The sequence below is a fragment of the Cavia porcellus genome, unplaced genomic scaffold (genome assembly GCF_034190915.1).
Source record: "Cavia porcellus strain 051 isolate PalLab524CR breed Dunkin Hartley unplaced genomic scaffold, mCavPor4.1 scaffold_22, whole genome shotgun sequence".
In the NCBI taxonomy this organism is placed as follows: Eukaryota; Metazoa; Chordata; class Mammalia; order Rodentia; family Caviidae; genus Cavia; species Cavia porcellus.
Window position 1 is genome coordinate 27,357,189 of NW_026947505.1, and position 24,877 is coordinate 27,382,065.

The 24,877-nt window shown below is 43.7% G+C and overlaps 1 protein-coding gene across 4 annotated transcripts in view; it reads left to right on the forward strand.

Moving 5' to 3' along the window:
• Tmem181 (transmembrane protein 181) overlaps positions 1-24,877 on the forward strand; it is a 63,289-nt gene that overhangs the window by 10,367 nt on the left and 28,045 nt on the right. For 2 of the 4 annotated variants that reach the window (XM_063232958.1, XM_003468498.5), the window contains exons 2-5: positions 12,579-12,682; positions 18,674-18,729; positions 21,466-21,556; positions 24,161-24,282. In XM_063232958.1, the coding sequence (XP_063089028.1) occupies positions 12,579-12,682; positions 18,674-18,729; positions 21,466-21,556; positions 24,161-24,282 (373 nt within the window). Of the gene's footprint in view, positions 1-626; positions 762-9,275; positions 9,295-12,578; positions 12,683-18,673; positions 18,730-21,465; positions 21,557-24,160; positions 24,283-24,877 lie in introns of those variants that run through there. The other 2 variants (XM_013151090.3, XM_063232959.1) reach the window with 2 other exon arrangements.

Sequence of the window (24,877 nt, forward strand, 5' to 3'; positions counted from 1 at the left end):
TTGGACACTGCAGCGTCACTTGGGTGTCCCCCAGGAGATTAAAGGGAGAGATCTCGCTTAATGAAGTTGCTGGCGGTTTGTCATGAACAGTTGATCCCCGAATTTTCAAGGTTTGTGGGACAGCCCCTGGCAGGACTGGTTTGGAGTCAGAAAAACAGTGCAGAAAGGGTTTGCATTAGGTCAGGGGCCTGTGTCTAGTAGAAGGCCACCTTTTCCCGCTTCTGCCTCCTAAGAGGTTTGGCTTTGGTCACTTAACATGACAGAAAACTGACTCACATAAAATGTCAGACCAAGTGGATATTGAGAGATCCTTCTTTTAGTTAAAAGTCAGGTGAGGAGCGGTTTTTTGGTTTGGTTTTGTTTTTTTGGTCACCTCAGGGAACATTGAGGGAACCATACCTTGGGAGGTTGTGGCCCTGTGGTAGAGTGGCACCTGCTGCATATTTTTTTTTTTTTTTTTTTTTTTTTTTTTTTTTTGTCTTTTTCGTTTTTACCGGTACCAGGGATCGAACTCACGACTGCCTGCTTGCAAGGCAGGTGCTTATGCCGCTGAGCTAAATCCCCAGCCCCTAACCTGCTGCATATTTAAGGGATCATCTTATAGGCGACCTCTTCCACCTGCACAGCTGCTGAGATTGCTGACCTTGGTCCCTTCCTGTGGGAAACTATGTGCGTGTGTGTGCGCGGAACTGCAGCCCAGAACTTGAATGAAGCACTTGTCACCCACAGCGTGGCCATCCCTGGGCACCCTCCTTCTGTGGGTATGGCTCCGGATTTGTTTGGCAAGGGAGTGGGCCCTTGTGGGTGAGGTGTGGATGTGAATGGCATGATCTAGGAATTGCAGGGAGGTTTTGGCAGCAAATAAAATCCTACTAAATGTGAAGTCTGAGCATCTGAATCCTGTCCTGGAATTCTGTGCCTGATCAGGATCTTGGAGGGAAGCAGGATAGAGCAAGAAGGACAGCCTAGGGAAGGAAGGGATGGGAGGAAAGAGAGCTGCCTGAAGAACCAGAGGTAGCCTGGCCCACCATTCAGCAGCTGCAGCCACTAACCTGATGTCCTCACTTCTCGAATTTGGCCAAGCCTACGCTTTTAGAAAGGCAGGAGAGATTGTCATCAAAGCCATCCAACAGAAACTGTGCCCAGTTCTTATAGCTTTCCCGTGGAGTTTCCTGCCACCTCCATCCCTTCTGTGATAATGCCAGGAATAGAAGATATGCCAGAACTCCAACTGGATGTGGGGCACAATCTTGAATAGTTATCACTTTGGCCTCCAGTGTGAGCTATGGGGCCCATGAGACTGTCCCATGTTCATTGGTTACTTTGCTTTTACTGTGACATTTCTCAGCAGATGTCAGTAGGTTGGCGTTGTGTCTTTCTTGGCACTGCAAGCCAGTTTTTTAAAGAGTGCATTTTATATGTCTATTATCCTGGGGGCATTTTGTGCAGAAGTATAGTAGATCCCTCTTTTGCTAGCAACAAATTAAGCGTGATGGAGCCTGTTGTGGCTTCAAGAACCTGTCTGTGGGTGCTGCAGAGGCTACCAGGCTTGGTTCAGTAGTCTGTTCTTGCAATCTTTGAGTTATTTAGGATTACTAGATTACTTAGGATTGGATCTCTTAGAATCTGTATATGTGTGTATACAAATATTTTCATAAAATATGGTGAATACATTCACAGTTTTTTTATTAGAGTGGAATATGTGCCATTGATCTCTCTGGGAGTACTTCCCATTGCTTTAGACACATTTGTCCCTCCTTTGCCTCTTTCTGAAGCAGTTCTGGGAGTCCTGTTCTGTGAGTGTCTCTAGTAGCACTGCTGTGGCTGCTTTGATATCCTGCCTGCATTCAAAAATGTTTATCTTAGTGGTCTTTTTGGTTTTGGGGAAGAGCCAGAAGTTGCATTGTGGCAGATCTGGTTTATTAGGTGGGTGAAGACACCATAATGTTTTTATGAGATAGAAATTGCTCTGAATGTTTTGAACTGATTTGGGACACCAAGGCAGTCATGAAAAGATGTGAAAGAGGACATTCAGAACTGCTCCAGAAAGTGACAAGAATGATGGGATAAATGTGTTTGAAGCAAGAGGGAGTATTTTAAAAGTGATTATTGGCAACTGTGTCTTTTACTGTAATAAATAAAAATTTTTTTATTTAAACATTCACTGTCTTTTTGGTCATACTTCCATATTTATGTATTCATATTCATGTATTTCTGAACCAAATTCATCTCTGGAAACAGAGCTGGGAATATAATTCGGCACAGCACCTGCCTGGCAAGCATGAGGTTGTGAGTTCAATTCCTGGTACCAAAAAAAAAAAAAAAAAAAGAGAGAGAACTGCTTGAGGGTTGACTGAGCACCAAGTACTACTGTATCATTTTACATCATTTCATGAAATCTTCACCGTCACTCACCTGTGAGGAAGTCTTGCTCATCCTCATTTTACAGATGAGAAAACTGAGAAGCCGAGGAGTTGAGTTTCTTAAGGTCAGGCTGGAAATCTCAGCTGGGAAACCCAGGGGGTTGAGATCCAGGGCCTGTGCTCTTGGCCCCTTGATCATTGCACTCTATAGCCGCACAAGACAAAGCTTTGTTCCTCATAGACAGTGGGGTTCTTGTTTTGTGGCTGTCACAGTTTAGGATCTGAGATCCCACAGGTACAGTGACACACCCCAGGTTACCTGCAGGACTGTGGTAGAGAGGGCTTCCTGCCTGGCTTCTGGACCTTCAGACTCTTGCATTGGGTCGGAGCCATACCTAGTACTTCCTGTGTGAAGATGGGTGTACTGAATAGTACCTGACCTGCTTCCTTGTTCCTTTTGGCCTGGGCAGCTCCTGGGTGTGAGCCACTGAGGTTAGGGCCTGCAGGGATACACATGAGCTCACACTTCCTGAGACCCTGGGGCACTCAAGTTATGATGTGTATAGGTTGTAGGGATTTGAGTGTTCACATAATGGCTTTTCTGAAGCCTAATCAGTTCTTGAGTAGCTGAAGAAATTATTGGTAATATATTCGGTTTGGCTGACTCAAATTTCAGACTTACTCTGTCCTTCCCCTCAGCAACTTCTATGTAGAACTTACTAAATGGAGGCTGGGGATTTAGCTCAGTGGCATAAGCGCCTGCCTTGCAAGCAGGAAGTCGTGAGTTCGATCCCTGGTACTGATAAAAACGAAAAAGACAAAAAAAAAAAAAAAAAAAAAAAAAAAAAAAAAAAAAGAACTTACTAAATGGTAAGTTATTTAAAAAGCAAAGGGGGTGGAGATATATAGCTCAGTGGCACAAGTACCTGTTTGGCAAGCACAAGGTCATGATTTCGATCCCTGGTACAAAATATAAAAAGTGAAAAGCAAAGAATTTGGTGCACAGGAGCATGTTGGTTGGGTGTGCACTTGTGGATTCAGAGTCTACCTCTGCCTGCTGCTACCCTGGGGCCCAGCCAAGACCTTAGCATGATAGCAAGCAGCGTGAGGAAGTGCTGACTCCTGCCCTTTCCTTCCTTGGCTGGAACTGGAGGAGAGAGCACTTTGCACATTAGAGCTTCAGAGATACTTCAGACATACAATTTTTCACAAATCAGAAATAGAAAGGCCTTGTCTAAGCTATGTAGCAGACTGAAGCAAGAAGATTGCTTGAGTCTAGGGGTTTGAGGCCAGCCTGGGCAGCATAATGCGACCCTTCCCCCCATCCTAGACAGTAGCTACTGGGTAGTACACCCATACCAGAGGCAGGAGAAAAACTACAACTATGACTTCTAATCATCACTATGATGGAGTTGTTGCTACCTTCTCACCACTGTTTGAAACATTTTTTAAATTTTTGACTTCCCAGCTACTCTGTCAATATTCTGCTTATCTCCTTTTTGCAGATGAGGAAACTGAGGCCCTGGGGGGCTGCTTAGCTTGCGCACAGTTGTAGCATTAGAAATTGAGGGGCATGGGTGTAGGCAGCAGGCCAGTGGTTTGGACCAAAGAAGAGACTGTTCTTATGTCAATTGTGAACAAAGTAAAATCTTCAATAAAATGTAAGAACAGGCTGAGAAATTTAAAATCCCTTTCTAGCACTTAGATCCTAATTGTAAATTGTGGCTATATCAATTGAACAAGTAACAAATTAGCAGCTAAATATTCTCAGTCATATCTATCTGTGTAGCATGATAAGATGAAATAAAATACATTTTATTCACAAGGCTTCCACTTCCTGGGTGACGTTGCTTGCCTAGGACGGGAGGTGTTTGGGGTGCTGGCTTTGGGTGCTGGTTGGAGTACAGGTGGCATTTGCTGGTGCTTGCTTTTTCTCTCATTAAAGTCAGCACCTTTAGGTTTTTTCTCACATTCCCCATCCACCCATCTTGTGGTCTTTCTGTCTGTGGGCCCATGCGTGGCCAGGCCTCCCACCCTTTTGTGACAGTTTTTATGGACTTCCGGTAACCCATGCAGGAGAGAGAAGTGTGTAGAGGGGACTGAAATGGTGGCTGCCATGGCCTGAGGTGCTGGCAGAACCAGCATGGACTGCAGGACTGCAGTGGACACCCAGCAGAAGGCCATCTGGACTCAAGTAATGTGGAACTGCTTTGCCCACCTCAGAGAGGGAAAAGCCAAAGCCACAAATGCCACTGAAAGACAACACAGGGGAAGAAAATAGTTAAATTTTGTAACTCTGTGGTCAGCAATTTATCATAGGAGGGATATAGTAGAACACAGGAAAAAAGACTTAAGACTAGAGAAAGGTGAGGAGCAGTACAGGAAATGTGAAGTTATTGGACGTCCACGTCTGCTGGGTACTGGAAGCCTGAGAGAGGGCGGCAGCCCCAGGTTGCAGAGGCCGTGGATGTGGACGAACACTGATCACATGCATAAGTCCCAGATGGGCTTGGGCATGGAGTCCTGTGCATGGGTGGGTAGTTGCTCTCTCTGAGTGACTGAGGAAACCCCACCCAGGCAAGGCAGATGCGTAGGGAGTGGGGGCCAGGGCAGCAGGGAGGGCAGCACCTGCTGGCAGCCGTGACTAATGACTTACATTGTGAAAGGACAGTTCCAGGTGGCTGGAGGCAGGTGCTTTTCTGAGTCTGGGTGACTTGACTCTCTAGAGTTTCATTTTAAAATTTGATTTGTCTTGGGGTGGCATGTGTATCCACGGGAAGCTTTTTTCTTTTCGTTACTAGGGAATGTATCTGGGCTTTTGTGTTGAATTACATCCCAGCCCTTTTAATTTTTTATTTTGAGAAAAGGCCTGGAAAAGCTTCACAGGTGGGACTAGAACTTGTGATTCTCCTGCCTCAGCCTCTCAGAATGCCCTCATGCTCAACAGTTTTTGGTCTTGATCTACTATCATGAAATGTGGCTTGGCTCACCTGGGTAACTGATGGCTGTCTAGAAGTTGATGTGGGGCACGGCCAACCTCAACTCTGTAGTGTCAGGTCTCTGTGACTCAGGTGGCTTCTGTCTTTCAGCTGTCCTTACAGGGCTCTGTGTGGTATCCATGAGCAGCTAAAAGTTGAGTTGCCAGGTCCTGAGGGGGAAGACTGGAGAGGGAGCACATGAGAGAAAATGTCGGGGGTTCAGGGCTAGAGAGGTCATGATTGAGTTTCCGGTTGGATACAAGTGGAGCTGGCATATGGGCAGTTTAATAGGGATCTGGAGGTGCCTCTGAGGGAATTATTCCCACCTGCCTGGTGTCTCAGGCTTGAGACTGGGTGAGGTCATGGAGCAAGGGGAGGGAAGGAAGGAGAGGCAGAAAGTAGCCAGAGGCACAGAGAGCCCTGCGGGTTGTTTTTCAGTGGGGATTGGAGGCTCCACAGACTTCTCCTCACATGGTAGCAGTCCCTTGTGAAGTGGTTATGAATGTGACTAGTGAGGGGAAGGCTGGGTTTACAGTGACTTGGATTATGGCTGCAGATTTAGGAGTAGACTTTCCGGTGAAGGCATATTGTTTTCTCTAGCAAATAGGTCTGATGTTTTAAAACACCTATGAAACTGAGATTAGTGTGGAAGAACTCCCAAAAGTCTAACAGGACCATCTGCTTCACTGCATTTGGAAGATCTCTCAAGGCCTGGGGCTCCAACCAGGCCAGGATTTTATAGTATGTGCCTTGGATGCCTGGTGGGAAAAGATCCTTGAGCCTGGAGAGCACAACTGATGTAAGTCCAGTGAAGAACAGGAGATGCCATCAAGTGCGGGCAGGGGTTTATGGATGTCTCTCTGTCCTGGTCAGGTGGGCAGGAGACTTCATCTGCAGGCATGCTGTTTGGCTGAGGCGCAGTGGGCAATGGGAAATCCCTGCCTCCTGGTATCTCACCTCCAGCCCAAGGATACTACACAAACATCTTTGAAATAATGGTGACAGTTGATCTGGTAGCTGTATTTTGAATGCCCACCGTGTGCCAGGCCTGGTGTCTAAGCAGACAGTGTAGTGCTTTGTCTTCAGGTGCTCAGCACACTCACCTCTTGTAATGGTCTAAGGATGTGGGTGGCCAGTGCAGCAGATAGCAGATGGGACACAAGCTGTGCTTGAAGGAAGGGTAGGATTTAGATGATTTGGTGGGGAGAAGATAGGATTTCAAAGCAGCAGAGCGATGTGAGGAGCCAATGTGGGGAAGCATCATGTGTTTAAGGTCTGAAAACTGTTGCTTGAGTTGAGATGTTGGCACTTACCAGCACTGTGCCCTGAGGCAAGTCATCTAAGCCACCTAAGTCAGGCCTTCTCCTGTGGAAAATGAGAGTGCTCACAGTTCCCGTCGCAGATCTAGTGGTAACTGTGATGCACACACGGTGGAAAGAAGGTTGGATTGGAACTGCAGAAGGATTTCCCTACAGGGCACTTAAAGATCCTAAGGAGGAGTTTAAATTTGACTGAGTTGGCTGCAGGGAGCTGCCATAGTCTTCTTGTGCTGAGGTGGGGTATTACAGGGGCCATGAAAACCACAGTAGAGCCTTCAGCGTTGTTGGAAGTAAGTTCAAGCCCAGCTTGGGCAATTTAGTGAGACTGTCTCAAAATTTAAAGAGTGGAGAAGGTAGGGATGCAGGCCACTGTGAAGACATTGGATTCAATATTCAATACCACAGAAGAACCCAAAACAAAAAAACCCAAAGTGAAATTGTTGAGAGAGGCAGTGGTAATAATTTTGGCAGGAATTTTTGAAAGCCTGGATAGTGCGCTGGGCATGCTGGAAAGATGGGGACCTGGGAAGCAGGGACTCCCCTGTCTGTGTGGAATAAATGAAGGAAACAGCCAAGATGACTTAGAGAATAGAGGCAAAAAGTGGGGAGCGGAGGCAGGTTTTTCACTTGTGTAATTTTGTCTTTCAGTGAGTTCAATTTTTTCTTGTTGACCATGAGATGATGTGGGACTGCTGAGTGCAAATAACATCGTGGGTGCTGTTATTTCATAGTGGAATGGGGCTAGCCAGGAAGCCTGGGGTACAAAGATAGGAAAGACAGTTATCCGAGAGACAGATAGCCAGGGTTTGGGGCATCCACAAAATTTACCACCAGAAACCAGGTCTGGAGAATTTCAAGAAACTCATGGTAGTTACAGGGTGGAGGTGGTACACACCTTGTGGGTCAGACATCTTCTGGTGATCAGCTGTGTGTGTTTTCTGCATCATGGTCTTGCCGGTAGTAGTTGCAGAAATACCTTCCCATTTGTCTGATTGTTGAGGGTGACGCTGTCTTGGTCACTGACTTGTCCAGTCTCAGCCTAGGCCAACTGGGTAATTAGGAACTCATGAGCATTTCTGTACGCTAATGAGATGGGCAGGAGGTAGAGCCATCAATGGTGCATAGGTCAGGAGGGGAATACATATGTTGGTGTCTTCACCACGCTGGTCTCCCAGCAGTTCTGGCAAAGGCTGCTCATGTCTATCTTTGTTTTGTTTTGTTAAATAGTTTTATTGGTACACTTTTGATATATATAATGATCACATTCATTGTAGGGAATTTTTACTTCTACATAATAGATTCTTCTTTTTTCTCCATTTCCATCCTTTAAACTCTTCCTCTGCTCCTTATTTACAAAAGTTTTCATTTCATTTTTTTCCTCCTATTCCCCACCTTGTTCTCCTTTGCATTTGAACATTTTCTTCCTACTTCCTGTCTATTATTCATTTTGGGTTTTATTTTGTTTCTTATACATAAGAAACAGTGTGTGTGGGGGGGGAAACAGTGTAATATTTAAACATGTGTGCTCAATTTATGTTACTTGAAAGTATGGTTTCAGGGTGCATCTATTTACCTAAAAAAAAATCTGAAGTTTATCTTTTGTGGCAGAGTAGTATCCCATTGTATATTTAAAAAAAAACAAACACATTTTCTTTATCCATTCATCTGATGGTGACACTTGGGTTTTTCTCAAGATTTAGCTGTTACAAATTGTGCTGCTATACACATGTGGGTGTGCATATATTGCTGTGGTATGATGCTTTTAACTTTTAGGAGAAAAATTTTTACTAGGTATTCCTCAGACAAAGGACTAATATCTAGAAAATATAAACAACTAAAAAACCAAAGCAAACTCTCTCAGTTTAAAGACCCAATCCAAAAGTGGGTCTTTTAAAGTGGGTTTTTTTCTGAAATGATAGACCCTTCTTAAATGAAGAAGTTCAAACAGCAAATAAATGTATGAAAAAACATTGAACATCACTAGTCATCTGAGAAATGCAAATTAAAACAATGCTGAGATTTCACCTCACCCCAGAAAGAATGGCTGTTATCAAGAAATCAACCCGTAACAAATGCTGGAGAGGCTGTGGGGAAAAGGAACCCTTCATTGTTGATGGGAGTGTAGACTGGTGCAGCCATTGTGGAAATCAGTATGGAGGTTCCTCAAAAAGCCAAAACTTAGTTTCCATTGACCCAACTGTCTTTACTTTGGTGTCTCAAAGCGTTGTTTTGACTGAGCAATAGTATTCAACTTATAATACATATGAGACAGGATGATAAAAGTCAGAAGTCACTTATTTCAGGTTCACAGTGTTCATTCATTCATTCATTGTGATATTGGGGATTGAACTCACGGCCTTCACACTGAGCTGTATCCTCAGGCTCTCTCTCTGCCCCCCGCCCCCCACCTTTTAATTTTGAGACAGAGTCTCATAATGTCACTAAGTTGCCCAGGATAGGATCAAAGTTGTTATCTTTTTTCCTCAGTTTGCAAAAGTGCTAGGATTACAAGGCTTTCAGATGGGACAGAACCAAGGAGAGGAAGTCCAGAGAGTGCCGTTCCCTGTGTGGATGCCATCTGTGACCTGCAGTAGCCCTATGGGCTGGGGGTTCTGACCCTAGCCTCCATGAAAGGTTTGCTATGTTTTTTTTAAAGAGGATAAAACCAAAAGAAATAAAATAGAATAGAGTCAATCAGAACAAAACAATGAACGTGATACTAGACTTTAAAACAAGATGAAAGGAAATCAATAATAGTTACCATAGTGCCACTTGTTATCTTCAGAATAACTTTCCATACCATCAGACATAATAAAATCAAACAAAACCCCACTGTTGTACTCCTGTTGTCCTGTTTTAAAGGTTTGCTATTTGTCAGGACAGGAAGACTGCAGAAAGGAAGGCCTGTGGCTTTCTCCAGCCAGCCAAGCCCTGTGGGTTGCATTTCTTAAGCTGAGGGATCAGTTTGCCTTTGGGTCTTTTTTTCAGTCGAGTTGCTGTCCCAACAGTTTTTCTAATAAATTGTCATTGGAAGTTTTAAGGAAAGGTAAGAATGAGTTCCATTGAGGCTTCCAAGGGGCAGGGTGGCCCATAGCCTGGGCAGTCTGTATGCTGCCACATTTGCCCTGGCCTGCAGTACCTTTTCTTACTGGCTCCTCAGCCTTTCTTCTCATCTGCCAAGTAGCTGTGCTTTTAGGATATTAGTAATGTGCTCTAAAAATCAAAGTGTTTAATGATTCTGCTTTTCTCTGCTTGTAGGTCTCTGCTTGGGGACTGTTGCTCAGTCCTGAGAGAGTGCACAGGGACAGGTCCCCTGAGGGTGGTGCAATGGAAAAACTCACAAGTGGCTCAGTGTAACTTCTCACAACAGTTTTAGATTCACAGCAGAGTGGCCCTGAGCACAGAGTGTTGCTGTGGACCCTTCCTCAGCTTTCTCTGATGTCAGCGTCTCATGTAACGTGGCACAGTGATCAAAACTGGCATCAGGTCAGCACCAGTGCCATACCACTAGCTAAACTCTGTTCACATTTCCCCACGCCCAGGCACTTTAGCTTTGTGTGTTTTTCAACATCAGGATGCCTGTGCAGTTGCCTACAAATCTTCCTTCAGAGTGCAGCACTGCTGGGGACCCCTGCAGTGAGTCCCCAATTTCCTGCAAGGTGTTATGGTACACAGCAAAAAGACAGAGCAGAAGACAAATAGCAATGCAACAGGAATCTGGAATGACCAGTTGTTCACGGCCCCTGGGGAGCCCTGGGGAGCCAGGATCTCAGTATTTATTGATCACATTTACATTGAGGAAAATGGCACAGGATTATTGGATGACTCAGGGTGGTGGTGATTTACCTAATGAGGATTTTATGCTGATGAGGACGATGGGCAGAGATGGCAGCTTAATAAGACGTATGAAGCTGGGCGTTGTAGCACACACCTGTAGTCCCAGCACTTGGGAGATGGAAGCAGGAGGATCACTGCACATCCAAGGTTACCCTGAACTATATAGTGAAACCCTGTGTCAAACACACACACACACACACACACACACACAGAGAAAGAAATGTGTCCTGTCTCCCAGTTGAAACCTTTTTTTATTTTAAGGAACCAGGATGTCTTCAGCTGATGTAATCTTGCCCGGGGGCATCACAGCATCACGGGACCCTTGAGGCCACAACTGTGACCTGCAGCACATGGAGTTAGTTTCTGCATTCCATAGCTGGCTCACATGGCAAGATACTATGCCTTGAACAAGTCCTAATCACCATTTAATTATGAAATGATTTTCCCCTCCTAATTATATAGAATGGCCGTCAGAGGGGTACTCTTTATTAAACACTGTGTGCAAAGAAACTCAGTAATAGACTTGACACCTGGGTGACAAGAAGGGTACAGAATATGCTGGTTCTCTGGCCTTACATTCCACAGGGCTGTTCTAAAAGGGCATTTACAGGACTCAGTCCTGCTTCCCAGAGCCCTCTCCAAAGGTGCTGTCAAAGCTTGGGCAATTTTGTTATCTCCTGACCTCATTTTTCCTGTTTATAAACCAAGAAGATTGAGGGTCCCTGAGGCCATTTCTAGCCCTCAGGGCCCAGATCCAAGTAAGAACAGGCCTCTTGTAAGACTAGCTTCTCTTCTCCTGCCAATTAGGGTCACTTGTGGACTGGGACCCCGGGGAAACTTTGGAGCCTTTACTGGGCCTGTCATTCAGTGAGCAGTGACACTGGTCCAAAAGCCTCCTGGGCAGTGTGTGCATCCACTGGTGGTCACACTGGCCCTTTGGTGTCAGCAAGGCCACGTCAGAGCCACAGTGGCTCCTGGACTTGGTCTTTGCCCTGAGACGGTCTTGGCACCTGGCTTCCTGCCAGGTCTTGAGCAGGCCTTTAAGGCAGTGTGTGCACAGATACAAGAGTCAACAGCCTTTCTCAGGCCATGCCTGTCTCTGTTGAAAGAGTCAAGGCCTTTCTGCTGCTCTCAGTCCTTGCCAGAAAAGTGTGGAACTGCCTGCCACTTGTGAACAGCAAAGCAGGGCCAGAGCCAGACCCAGTTCCTTAGCTTGGGGGCCATCTCTTTGGGTTTGGGGTAGAAGTTGGTCAGCCAAGCCCCCCCCTCCCCCCGCACCGCTTTCTATAAGTGAAGTTAACAGGAACACAGGCATGATCCTGCGTTTATACGAGGCCTTGGCCACTTTGGAAGGCAGAGCCAGGTGCCTGTAGTGCATAAGCCAAGATATCTTTTCGTCTGGTCCCTTACAAACTTGTTTGCTTACTCTTACGTAGGGCATTCTGAGAAGGAGGTGATTCCTGCTCCTTCCCCTACATTTTCTTCTGACAAGGTTTCTTAGGCTTTACCCTCTGAGTGGGCTTCCTTAGTGGCATAAGTCACAAACTGCTGCAGGCTATTGCCTATCAAAAGTAGTCTGGCAGTTAGACTGTTCTTCCCTCGGAGAGGCCCAGAGGGAGGGTCTCACATGAGGGACTCGGCTCCTGACGACTCCCGTTAGGCCATGTGCTTGTGTGTGTTGGGCTCTACCGTCATTGTACTGGGGCTGTACTTTGAGGTGGGAGGGTGTGTGTGTGTGTGTGACTAACTTCCCTGTGGTGTGGTGACACGTTTCCCATTGGGCATAGAAGCTACATATGTTTTCCTGCCATGAGGGGTGGGCTTGGCTTACCCAAGCAGGTCAGGGTGGAGGGGCCTTGACCCCAAAAGCACAGGAATGACTTGATTCCTAAATAAGTCACCGGGTCCTTGAGACTGTTTTGTCAGAGTAGGCTAGCTGGTTTTGAAGCCGGTCTGCTTCTGAGGGGAAGGCTTAGGTGGGAAGGCGGGGCCTGGGCAAGGGTTCTGGGGCCATGCAGATGTCCTCCGTGGGCCCCGTGCATCTCCCTGACAGTCCCTCACTGCTGCCTTTTACTCCCCAGGCTGGCACCTATGAGGCTCTACACACTCTCCAAGCGTCACTTCGTCCTTGTGTTTGTGGTCTTCTTCATCTGTTTTGGCCTGACCCTCATCGTTGGGATCACAGGTAGGTTCAGTTTTTAAGCATTTCATCATACGCAGCCCCCGTGATGCAGTGCTTCTCAGCTGGCCCAGTGAGCCTCCTTGTTTCCCCCAGAGTCCAGCGTAGAGGGAGATGAGCCCCTTCTCCCTGGGCCTCAGCGAGCAGGCTGAGTGTCCCTGGCCATGTCCCAGCCAACAACTAGAGCCCCCACCCCCAGGCAGCCTTGGCCACCTACCTTTTATTGGCCAAGTAAACATTCCTAGTCTGTTGTGCCCTGTGGAATCCAGAATCCGTCCCCTGATGGGTGGATAGGGCTTCATGCAGTGCATAAAGCCGGGGGTAATAGCTATGAGTGTGGGGGTGCAGGTGGAGCAAGAGGCCAGCAGGGTGTTATGGTAACCGGTGAGCTCTCTGCAGGGCCCAGGAAGATGGCTGGCAGCAGCATGGTGGCTCCACCCGGGAGCCTGTGGCTGTGCCTTTGCCCTTGCCTTTGGGGAGCCTTGCCAGCTGCATGGCACGTTGTCTGGAAGGAAGAGCTGTGCCGTGCTGATTTGGCCTGGAGAAGTGCCTTTGAAATGCTCTAGGTTGGCCACCACTTCCCCTCACACAGGAAACGCCACAGGTCCAAGTGACTTTCAGTGGTTTTTACAAGGTTCCCAGAAACCTGGTCTCAATCCTGTCCAGGGGGCAGGCAACAGAAACTTGATAACATGTTGGAGAATGGCTATTTCTCTTTCATTTCTTTCTCTTCTTTTCCTCTCTGCCCTTCTTCTGCCCTGTCTTCCCCTTCATATTGAGACTTGAACCCAGGGGCACTGTACTGAGTTGTATTCCTAGTCCTTTTTGTTTTGAGTCGGGGTCTTGCTAGGTTACCTAGGCTGATTTTGAACTTAGGATTCTCCTTCCTCAGCCTTCTGAGTAGTTGGAATTACAGGCCTGCGCTACACAACACCTGCCTTCTTTCTTTTCCTTGTAGGTAAAATACTTTTTTCATTGAGTGATTTCAGTAGCTGTTTATTTAATTGGTGCACTTAACACCAAAGTATGAATGACAGTGACACTTAACCTGTCTCACAAACATCTGTCCTTCAAAAGGCTAGTTTTTTACGTAAACTGAAATTGGGGTTGTGTGTGGACTGGGGGGGCTGAGGGGAAAGAGTGGCCATTTTGATCACCTACCTGATGGTGATGGTGATGAAGCTGAGATGGTGGTGGCGGCAGTAGTGACTGTAACCAACTTCTGGTCCTTCCTGTTAAGTCACCAATGAGGAAAGATGTATGATCACAGCACAGCATTATCTCAGATTGGTAGGTCAGGTCTCCAGTTTCAGGGGGACCTCAGCTTTTATATCCTTAAGCCACATTTTCTTAGACATCCCTGATTATGTCCAGTGTTCTCCACTCTGAAATGGAAAGTGATACATTAAGGCTGGTACAGGAAAATGATGTCAGGGTTTCCACATCCTTTTCCTTCATCTTACAGAGTACTGTGGATTCTTGGGGGAGTGGTCTGTTGTCTCTTGTCTGTTTCTGTCTCTGTCTCTCTGACTCTGACTGTGACTCAGTCTCTCTCTGTTGAAGGAATTGGCTCACACATTTCTGAAGTTGGTGAGTCCTGCAGTCAGAGTCAGCAAGCGGGCAAGCCCAGAGCGCAGATGGTACAGGTCAGCTGAGTTGAAGGCCTGAGAACCAGATGGCTGATGACATAAGTCCCAGTCAGATCTGAGTCAGAGGAGGCAGGAGAAGACTGAGGTTTAGCTCAAAGACAGGATCTGAATGGAGGGAGACAGTTCTTCCTTGGCTTTTTGTTGTACTCAAGTCTGTAGCAGATTTGACAGGGCCCACCCACACTGGGGAGGACAATTTGCTTATTCAGTTAGCTCATACAGAAATTCCTCACAGACAGAATGTTTAACTTAATATCTAGACCCCCTATAACCTAGTTATGTAGACTCAAAATGTTATCACAAGTACACTCTTCTTAATACTTTACATGGCAAGGTCATCATTACTTTAGTGAAGAGTACTTTAGGGACCATTGGGTTAGTCACTCTCATAAGTATAATGAGATGTAGAAAGCCTGGTTAGCTAAAATAGAGTCCAAGTTCTGATTGCCATTTCTTAGTTCTTACAGGAAGCCAGGCAGCCTTGTGTACTGGCCAGGAGTTTCTTCAGATTGAAAATGTGTTTTAAAAGCCTTGTTGTGGGTCCAGACCTCCTTCCTACATGGAGACATCCTCCTCACTGTTCATGGGCTCATTCCACAGACATGCCACCGGCTGCTTGGAGTTCACATCCTGTACCCCTTGGGTTCAGGTGGAAAATTGTTGGCTGCAGGCTGGGGTGGTCCCTGAGGCAGCCCTGAGAACTGGTATCACTATTTAAGAAAGATGCTTTAGAACAAATCCAATTACACATTAATGCTGAATTAACAGTGTTTTCCTTTAGCTACTTCTCCAGAAGCCAAAGCCCTAAGGGGTGATGGTGAGAATAATAATCTGTGAATCTGGAGAGGAAGTAGAGTCGGAAGGACTCTGTCTGCCCATCTAGACAACAGCAGAATCCGAATGTGTGTTTGGAACTGTTTTGGAACTCGAGTCTGTTGAAGCCGTATAACTTCCAAGCGAGGGTCTGGGTTTAAAGTTGTGATTAGGTTCAGTCAGTGCTGCTCTTAACGCGGCAGCAGGTGCCTGTGCCCCACCCAGCCCTATAGCAGGCGGCCGTGTGTGTGTTCTGAGCAACCTGCATACAACTTGTGGAAGTCAGAGAGGGCAGAGATGACCTGTCTTCTTACTCCTGGGGACCTGTGTTCTGATCACTGATTGCTGCTTCTGATCAGAGGTACAAAGTTGGGCGTCCGTCGTTTTCCCCACACTTCAATGTTACCAAACCTGCCCTCTGGCTGAAGTGACTTCTGGGAAATGTAAAGAGCTGGTGCTTCTCTCTCAGTCTCCTTCACTTATTCACCTCCCTCTCCACCCACATAGCCTAAGCCTTTTTGGGAGCCAAATGCTGGAAACTTGGAGGTTCGAAAGCAGCTGCACATGCAGGAGAACTTAGGACAGCACCACGTTTGTGCAAAGAAAGACACAGATTCAGGAAGGACCTGGCAAGATGTTAAATTTACACATCAGACTCCAGCAGCAATCAGCCCGCCAGCCAGCCAGAAAACCTAGGGAAAGAGGGGGAAAGTCTGATTTTTAGGAGCACCACATTATTTAGGTTTAAAGTGTCCAGTTTCTCAGCAACAGCAACAAGAAGTCACCTAATAAAACACTAGAATGAGTCCCTACAGTCACACGTCATATCTATTAGGCAAAGACTAAGACAACTGCTGAAAGAGCTAAAGGAAAATGTGGAGAAACTCATGAAATAGAAAAACCAGTAGTGAGTTCCAAAACCTTAAAAGAAACTGAAACAAAATTCTGGAGCTGAAAGGTTGTAATAGCCGATGTGAAAAATTCACTAGAGGAGTTCAAAGGCAGATTTCAGCAGGCAGAGGAAAGAATCAGCAAACCTGAGGATAGGACCATGGAACTTTTCTAGTTTAAGGAATGAAAAAAAAAAAAAAGATGGAATATAAGTGCAAAGAGTTTAAAGGGCCTTTCGGAGACCATCAGGTGGAGCAGCTTACATGTTGGTGGACTCTCAGGAAAAGAGAGAAGAAAGGGAAAAGAAAATATTTAAAGAAATGAAAGATGAAAATTCCCCAAATTTGATGAAAGATGGGAATGTAAGCATCTAACAAGCTCAGCAGGCTCTAAGTGGGCTGAATAGAGAGGATCTAATGTTTACACACATTGTAATCAAAATGTAGGAAGCCAGAACAAAAGGGATCTTGAGAGGAGCAAGAGGAACTCATCAATGCAAGAGCTCTCAGTAAGGTTCTTAGCAGAAATCTCTTCAGAACCTTTGGAGGCCAGAAGGCTGTGGACTGTTACATTTGGACTGCTGAAAGAGTGTTCATCATGAATTCTGTATCTGAGAACACTGTCCTTTAAAAATGAGGGAGAAATTAAGACTTTCCCAGATAAGCTAGAGTTGGGTTACCACTAGACCTGCCCAGTAACTCCAACCATATAATCTGAGTGAAGGTACTTACGTGGATAATTATTAAAGCTCATGTTATCCTAACAAAAGTGTTATTAGAATACTGTTGTTTCCTACATGATTTAAGAGACTTAATACCCTATTTAAAAAAAAAAACTAATTATTATTTTTGACTTGTAATTCTGTATTTTGTTTCTTTTTCTAACAATTCTTTTGGTTTTTTTTTTTGGTACCAGGGTTCATACTCACGACCTTGTGCTTGCCAGGCAGGTGCTTATGCCGCTGAGCTAAATCCCCAGTCCCTGGATTTTGTTTCTTGCATAATTTAATAGACTACTACAGTAAAATTTTTTTATATTTTTGATATAAAATAACTTACACATAAAAATTTTTGTCATAGTTGTGACATCAACAGTTGGAAGACATGGGGACAGAGCTGTTAAAGGAGTAGAATTTTTGGATATTACTGATGTTAAGCTGGTATAAGTTCAAATTAGAATGTTAGAACTTTGGGATGTTAAATGAGGGACAGAAAGGGTATGAAGCATGTAGAACACAAATGCACAGAAAACTAAAGCATACTGAAAACAAAGTGACAGAATAAGCCCCTCTTGATCTGTAATTACTTTAAATGTAAATGGGTCAAACTTTATAGTCAGACATCAGAATGGATTAAAAAAACATGATATAGACTACATTTTCTCTACAGAAAAATGTACTTTAGATCCAAAGACACAGATAAGTTGAAGTGAAGTGTCAGAAAAGAGCACTCGGCAAATAGCACCAAATGGCTCAGTAATTCTACTTCTAGGTATATATTCCAAAGAACTGAAGGCAGGGTTTTGAGAAGAAATGTTCATACACTGATGTTCACAGTAGCATTATCAACAGTGCCTAAAGCTGAAGTCAGTTAAGGTGTCCATTGAGAGAAGAATGAATAGGCAAAATGGAATATCACTCAACCTTAATAAGGAAGTTTATACACATGCTACAATGTAGGTGAATCTTGAGGACATTATAGGAAGTGATGTAAGTCACAAAAAGACATATACTGTGTGATTTACGTGAGGTATATTGAGAAGTAAAAATCATAGGGACAGGAAGGATGTTAGTTTCAGGGAGCTAAGGGGAGGTGGCATAAGGAGTGACTGACTGTTTTATGGGAATGGTGCTTCAGTTCAGGAAGGTGAATTATGGATATGGACAGTTGTGATGGTTGCAAAATATGAATTTTGTGTAATACTGTTGAATTATACACTTAAAATTGGTTAAGATGGGCTGGGTGTGGTGTCACACTCCTGTAATCCCAGTGCTTGGGAGGCTGAGGCAGGGGGATTGCTGTGAGTTGGAGGTCAGCCTGGGCTGTATAGTGAGTTTAAGGCCAGCCTGAACTACAAAACAAGACTGTCTAAGAAAAGAAAAGATAAGGTGGCAGTACTAATTTTATGTCATATTTTACCATGATGAAAAAAATGGAGAAAAAAGAATTTGTGAAACTTCTATATCTCTTACTTCAGTCAAGAAAAGACTTAATCTTGGATGCTTATATTAGTATATATTATGCTTTGTTATATTCCCCTATTTAATGTTTTTGGAAGACTGGATTAATTAGATAAATATATGTGTGTGTGCCTGTTTAGAAGAATTCTTTATACTTCACAAACTATGTAGTGGATGTCAGCATAGTAGGCACTTTCTTAGTGCTGTGTGCTGTAGGGGTCGCCCCCACTGAGAGTGCCAGACAGGTTTGCTGTGGAAATCCCACTCTGCCTTGACCCATGCGAGGCAGCTGTGGTGCACAGCACAGTGACTAATCAGTGTCTGTGTGTTGTACCTACATTTATGAGGTCTTTGAAGAATGAACAGGTAAGTATAATGTATGAGTCTGGCGTTTGGAAATAAAAATCAGTAAATTATGATATAGATATAACTGTTTTTTTCCTTCTCTTCTTTTTTACACTTTAGGACCCGAGGTGATCCAGACTTCTGTGGCTAATTTTTCACTAAATAATAGCAAAAAGGTAAGGCTGGGAAGAAGTGGGAGTTGGTGGGATGTTATGAACTTCTGGTCACTAGGACGTGGCCCCGCTGAGAGAGTCTTGAAGACAGACTGCCTTTGCCTGTAACTTGTGTCTCAAGCAACGCCCCATCCCTTTTTCTGGTGCTGGGGATTGAACCCAGGTACTTGTGCATGCTAGCCAGTGCACATGCTAGCCACTCAACCACACACCACGCCTCCTATACATATTTCACTGTCAGCTGCTGGCCTCTGAGTTCTTTATTGCTGAAATCACCTTTTCTGCTGTAGTAAGTACCTCAGTACTTAGGAAATATGGGGGCATTACTCCTTAAGTTTTAACAGTGATTACTTAGGTATCCGAACCTTTCTAGTCATATTTATCCCACTCAGGTCTTGTTCTGTAGCATTTTTTTAAATAAGTAACAGTTCTCTTTAATGGTTATTTGGTGTTCCTTGCATGAACTCAGTTTAAATGAGGTCATTTAAACTGCTTTCCCCATTTAAAAGGGTGCCTTGATTCTTCAACATTTTTAGAGAAAAAGAGAAGCCTTTTAGTTGGACGATTTGGGTTTTCTTTAATAAATACTAACTTGAGAGAGCCCCAACAACTAACCCTTTTATTTTCCTGTGTCAAATAATTACCTATAAACTGAACCCAGTTGTGCTGCATTTTCATGACATGATAATATGTATAGTTTAAATTTCATTATTTGTCATCTACTTTTTTTTCTTTTTGGTACCAGGAATTGAACTCAGGACCTTGCGCTTGCCAGGCAAGTGCTTGTGTCATTGAGCTCTATCCCTGGCTCTAAATCTCATTATTTGATCCCAAATTCCTTCCTCTCTGTTCTGCCACCTCTTTGATAGGTCTGTCTTTACATTTCTTTTGTAAAGGCAAAGTAAAAGTGTTCTAAAACTTAAAACCTTTTGGTTCTTCTTTTTGCCACTGCCGACTTGAAAGAGCACTCTAGTCTCTCTTTACACTTTCTTTGTGTTCCTATATTTTCTTTCACTGTTTGCTTTGGAGAGGGGCGTCATGGAGCTCCCTGACAGTAGGTAGTCTTCTGCTTTTCTGTCTCTCCAGGTATCAGCTTGTCTTTGACACTGAGCATAGCTGTCATCCTGCTGAACTGACTTGCTTCCGAGAGACCTTGATCATTTCAGAAAGGCAGTGTCTTATCCTCTGAAAGGTTTCTTAGCTGGGTGGCTTTCAACAAGTCTTGGGTGTCAGGAGTTTATTGAGACCCTTTTTGTGCCTTAAAACACAAAACACTCATCTGCAAAGATGATGCCTTCACATGGTGCTTTTCTTTGGAACTACAGATAAGTTCCTTTAACAGCCAGTGTGTCCCATTGCTATTAGAGACCAATATGAGTCCAGTGTTGTTTCAGAAGGTACTGCAGAGCAAATAATTATATGAGAAAATGTTTAATATCACTTGCCATTCAAGAGATGCAAATTAATGCTGAGATTCCACGTCAGAATGAATAGCAGTAATCAAGAAATCAACCAATAATAAGTGCTGAAGGGGCTGTGGGGAAAAAAGAACCCTTCTCCCCTGTGGGAGGAGTGCAGACTGGTACAACCACTGTGGAAATCAGTATAGAGATTCCTCAAAAAACTAAGACTAGAGGTTCCAGGTGACCCAGGTATTTCCCTTTTTGGTGTCTTTCCAAAAGGATTAAAAGCATCATATCATAGTGATCGATGCATAATCATGTTTATAGTGGCACTGTTTGTAATAGCTAAATCTTGGAAACAGTCCAGATGCTAATCAGCCAATGAAAGGATAAAGATGTGGCTTCTACTCAGAGTACTATCTGCCATAAAGAAGGGTAAGCTTGAGACATTTCTAGCTAAATAAATGCACTTCTAGCTAAATAAATGCACATTGAAATCTAAGTGAAATAAATTGGACATACATGTTTAAATACTGCATTATTTCTCTGGTATGAGAAACTGAAAGTGTAAATAAGGACTAAAATGTATAATAGACATTGGGAAATAAAATGTTTAAATGAGAAGGGGAACAAGGAACTGCGGAGGGGGAAAGGAAAAGGACAAGGATAAAATAGGAACAAATGTAAATAAATCTTTTGTAAATAAAAAGGGAAGAAGGATTGAAGGAAGGAGAGGGGGCTGGGGAAAAGCAGCAGCAAGATGTATCATACAGGCACAAATGCCCCATGATGATTGTTATCAGTATGTATATCTAAGATGTACCAATAAAACACACACAGATACTGCAGAAAAGTCATTGGCAACATAGCCCTCTCTAATTTTTTCTTTCCAGGGAATTGAGACTTTAATAAAGCTAAAAATAACATGTCAAACAGTGACGTGTCTGGCCACTGATGGTAATGAAATAATATTTGAGACACGTTACCTTGTGAATATAGAAGTATTTCTTTGGTCTCTTTCGTTATTTTTATATGTCTCTTACTCTGCTCTTTTCATATTTTACTCCAAATGGTTTTTCCTCGATGTTTAAGTAGGGATAGTGTCCCAAGGGTCCAGCTGGTAAGTTTTAATAAGACAGAAATTAGTAGCAGGTGGGAGTTGGTTCTTCCTTCTGAAAGAGCAACGTCACACTACATTGTCAAAAGTAAAGCTGTGTTTTTGTTTTAGCGTTAATGTTCAAACCTTTTAGCTAAATATAAGTTTTGCATGTTAAGATGTTTTTTTTTCAAGGAATAGGCCACATGGATTACCTTCTTTTCTTTTCTTTTACTTCAGCTGAAGCCAATCCAAATACGGTCAAATCCTCTGTCTACGTATAATCAGCAATTGTGGCTGACATGTGTGGTCGAGTTGGAGCAGTCAAAAGGTATGGGGCCTGACATTTGCGGGTGCTTTTCTAGTACAGACCTGGTGTGTGTGTGGTAATGGGGTTTGAAGCCAGTACCTCTGCGCTGAGCTATGTCCCCACACTGGTTTTTTTAAGACAGGATGTTGCTGCATTGCCCAGACTGGGTTTGAATCTGTAATCCTGCCTCAGTCTCCCAAAGTGCTAGGATTGCAGGCATCTGCCACCACACCCAAGCTATCATATGTAAAAGGTTGAAAAGACTTTAAGGTGTTTGGACAACTGCTGAAAGATAAGAGTATAAGGATGCTTGTTATTATTTATAATAGCAATAAGTTCAAGCCCCTTAAATGTCTCCCGGTGGGAAATACAGTTCTGATGTCTCTAGAGAGCACCTGACAGCCTACCTCAGCCGGGATCTGGAAGAAATTAAGTCCTAATGCCTAAGGCAATGATTGTGCTCCTCAGGGACACTTAGCAGAGTCTGGAGACAATCTAGCTGTCACAGCTGGGGAGGAAGGAGTGTTACTGGTATCTGATGGGCAGAGGCCAAGGATGCCACTAAACATCCTGCTGTGTACAGGACAGACACCTACAGCAAGGAATTATCCAGCCCAGGTTGTCGCTGGTGCCAGGGTTGAAGGACCTGTCCTAAGGCATTCATTGTGTGTAATGTGTAGCTAAAATGACACTTGCCTAAATGCCACTAGTTTTGTATTGTCTTTGAGAGAATTGAGATGGTTAGCCAAATTATTTTCTGTGAGGTTCTCTGATTGAGCAGAATTTGAGTAGATAGATAACCTTATGAATACAGTAAGAAAAAAATGCATATTACAAAAAGTATTCCTTTTTAGTAATATTGTAAAAAGCAAAAACAAGCATTATGTATTGGAGAGGCTGCCAAGTGCTGGGATTACAGGTGTGCACCACCATGCAGGCTATTACTTGATTTCTTGATAGCCACTTTCTCTGAAATTAAGATGGAATCTCATATTGTTTTAACTTGCATTTCTCTAGTGACCAGAGATACTGGATATTTCTTCATGTATTTATTGGTCATTTCTACTTCTGAGAAGTGTCTATTCTTTGGTTGCCCAGTTTTTGATTTGGCCTTTTATTTGGAAGGGTGTAATTTTTTTGTTCCTTATTCTAGATTTTAGTTAGATACCTGAGGAATAGCTAGCCACATTCCCCCCCCCCCCCGATTCTGTAGGATATCTCCATTCTGTTGGCTGTTTCTTCTCTTTTGTTTTTTTTGTTTTTTTTGTTTTTTGTCTTTTTCCTTTTTATCGGTACTGGGGATCGAACTCACAACTGCCTGCTTTACAAGGCAGGCGCTTATGCCGCTGAGCTAAATCCCCAGCCCCTGTTGGCTGTTTCTTTTGTTGTGCTTTTTAATTTGATGTGTACCCACTTGTTGACGCTTAGTTTCTTCTGCCATTGAGGTTCTGTTCAGAGTATTGTTGCCTACTCCCATGGCTGCAAGACTTTTATACCTATTCTGTCTTCCAGACAGTTGTTTCTGTTCTGACATTTGGCACTTTGATACATTTTGATTTTAGTTTGTTATGTGGTGAGATACATGGGTCTAGACTCAATCTGTAGTATGTGGTTATCCTTTTTTCCCAGCACCACTTACTAAAGGGACTGCCTTTTCTCCAGTGAATGTTTCTCGCCCCTTTGTCAAAGATCAAATAGCTGACTGTGCTTGGGATTGTTTCTGCATGTTTTATTCTGTTCTATTGATCCATATGTCTGTTTTTGTGCCAGCACCATGCTATTTTTATTGTTGTAGCTTTGTATTATAACTTCAGATCTGGTATTGTAATGCCTTCTACTTTGCTTTTATACCCAGGGTTGCTTTTGCTTTTCTGTGTCTTTTCTAGTTCCATATGAATTTTAGAATAGTTTTCTCTAGATCTCTGAGAAATGCTGTTGTATTTTGATTGTGAGTATATTATATCTATATATGAGTTTTGGAAGTATAACCATTTTGACTATTATGGTTCTACCTATTCAGGAACATGGGATATCTTTCCATTCTCTGATGCCCTCTTTGATCTCCTTTTTCAAAGTGATGTAATTTTCTTTTTTTTTTTTTGTACTGGGGATTGAACTCACAACCTTATGCTTTCCAGGCAGGCGCTTATGCCACTGAGTTAAATCCCCAGCAAAGTGATGTAATTTTGATCATAGGCATCGTTCACTTTCTTGGTTAATTCCTGTGTATTTAATTTTTCTTGATGCTATTGAGAATACAATTAGAAAAATAAAGTATAGTCAGAAAAATGAAAGTATGTTTTTGTATAAGTTAAAAGTTTCCTATGGAAAATTAAGAATGTACTGTCATTTCATTAGCTGTGAAGTACTCACCCTTATGAAATGAACATTATGGCTCTGAAATGGAGGTTTTGGCTTTGCCTAGTTACTTAGTGTTTGGAAGTAGAATCTAATGGAAGGGCTGGGCAAATGTGAGATTTTCAAATAATGGAAGGTAACGTGGCCTCGGAATGCTCCTGGGTACTCTGTGTGTTTTAGCCCCAGTGCCACAGCAGAGCCTGGCAAGGCACCTTTACTGTGGGATGGGCCTGAGGTGGGCTCAGACTGAGTTTCTTTCTTTTCTAGAAACTTCTATTCAGACAAACTTTTCCATGACTGTTAAAGTCAATGGTGTGGCTCAAGATGGAACCATGATGTACATTCATAACAAGATTCACAATCGGACTAGGACCCTCACATGTACAGGGGTGAGTGTGATGGTTCTGTGGCTGTGTACACTGGCACAGACCTGCTTCTACAGAATTGAAGGCAGAGCCTATTCAGAAGTATTGTAATCCCAGATATTGAGTACGATCATCCAAATGTGTAATCCCTTTTTCAGCCTTGCTCACAATTTTAAAAGTTGTATTTGTAATCCCTTTGAGACCTTGTTGGAATCCCAGCAAGTTAATTCCAATCTACTACCTCCAGTGCAACCCATGATGAGAGTTAAGACACCAAGACATATTCAAACTTCAGAGCAGCCAAGGGGTCCTAAATCCAACCCCCTGAGGGTGTGTGGACAAAGGCCATGATCCTAGACCTCTCCTAGAATTTATCATCTTGTGAAGAAGCGGGTGGCTTGAGGCTGAGTGATAGTGAGGATGGCAGGAACTACATAAGAAACTCGAGCTGGCTAGCCCGGTAGGGAGAGAGAGAAGCGTCTTTGCAAAATGCAAGGAGAATGACATGCAGAAGGATCAGTCTGCATAATTCAATTAAGGTAGCAATTGAATTGTTTTTGGAGGCTGTTGTTTCAGTTTCTGATAGTTAACATTTGTGCCTCGGGGATTCATCGCCTCT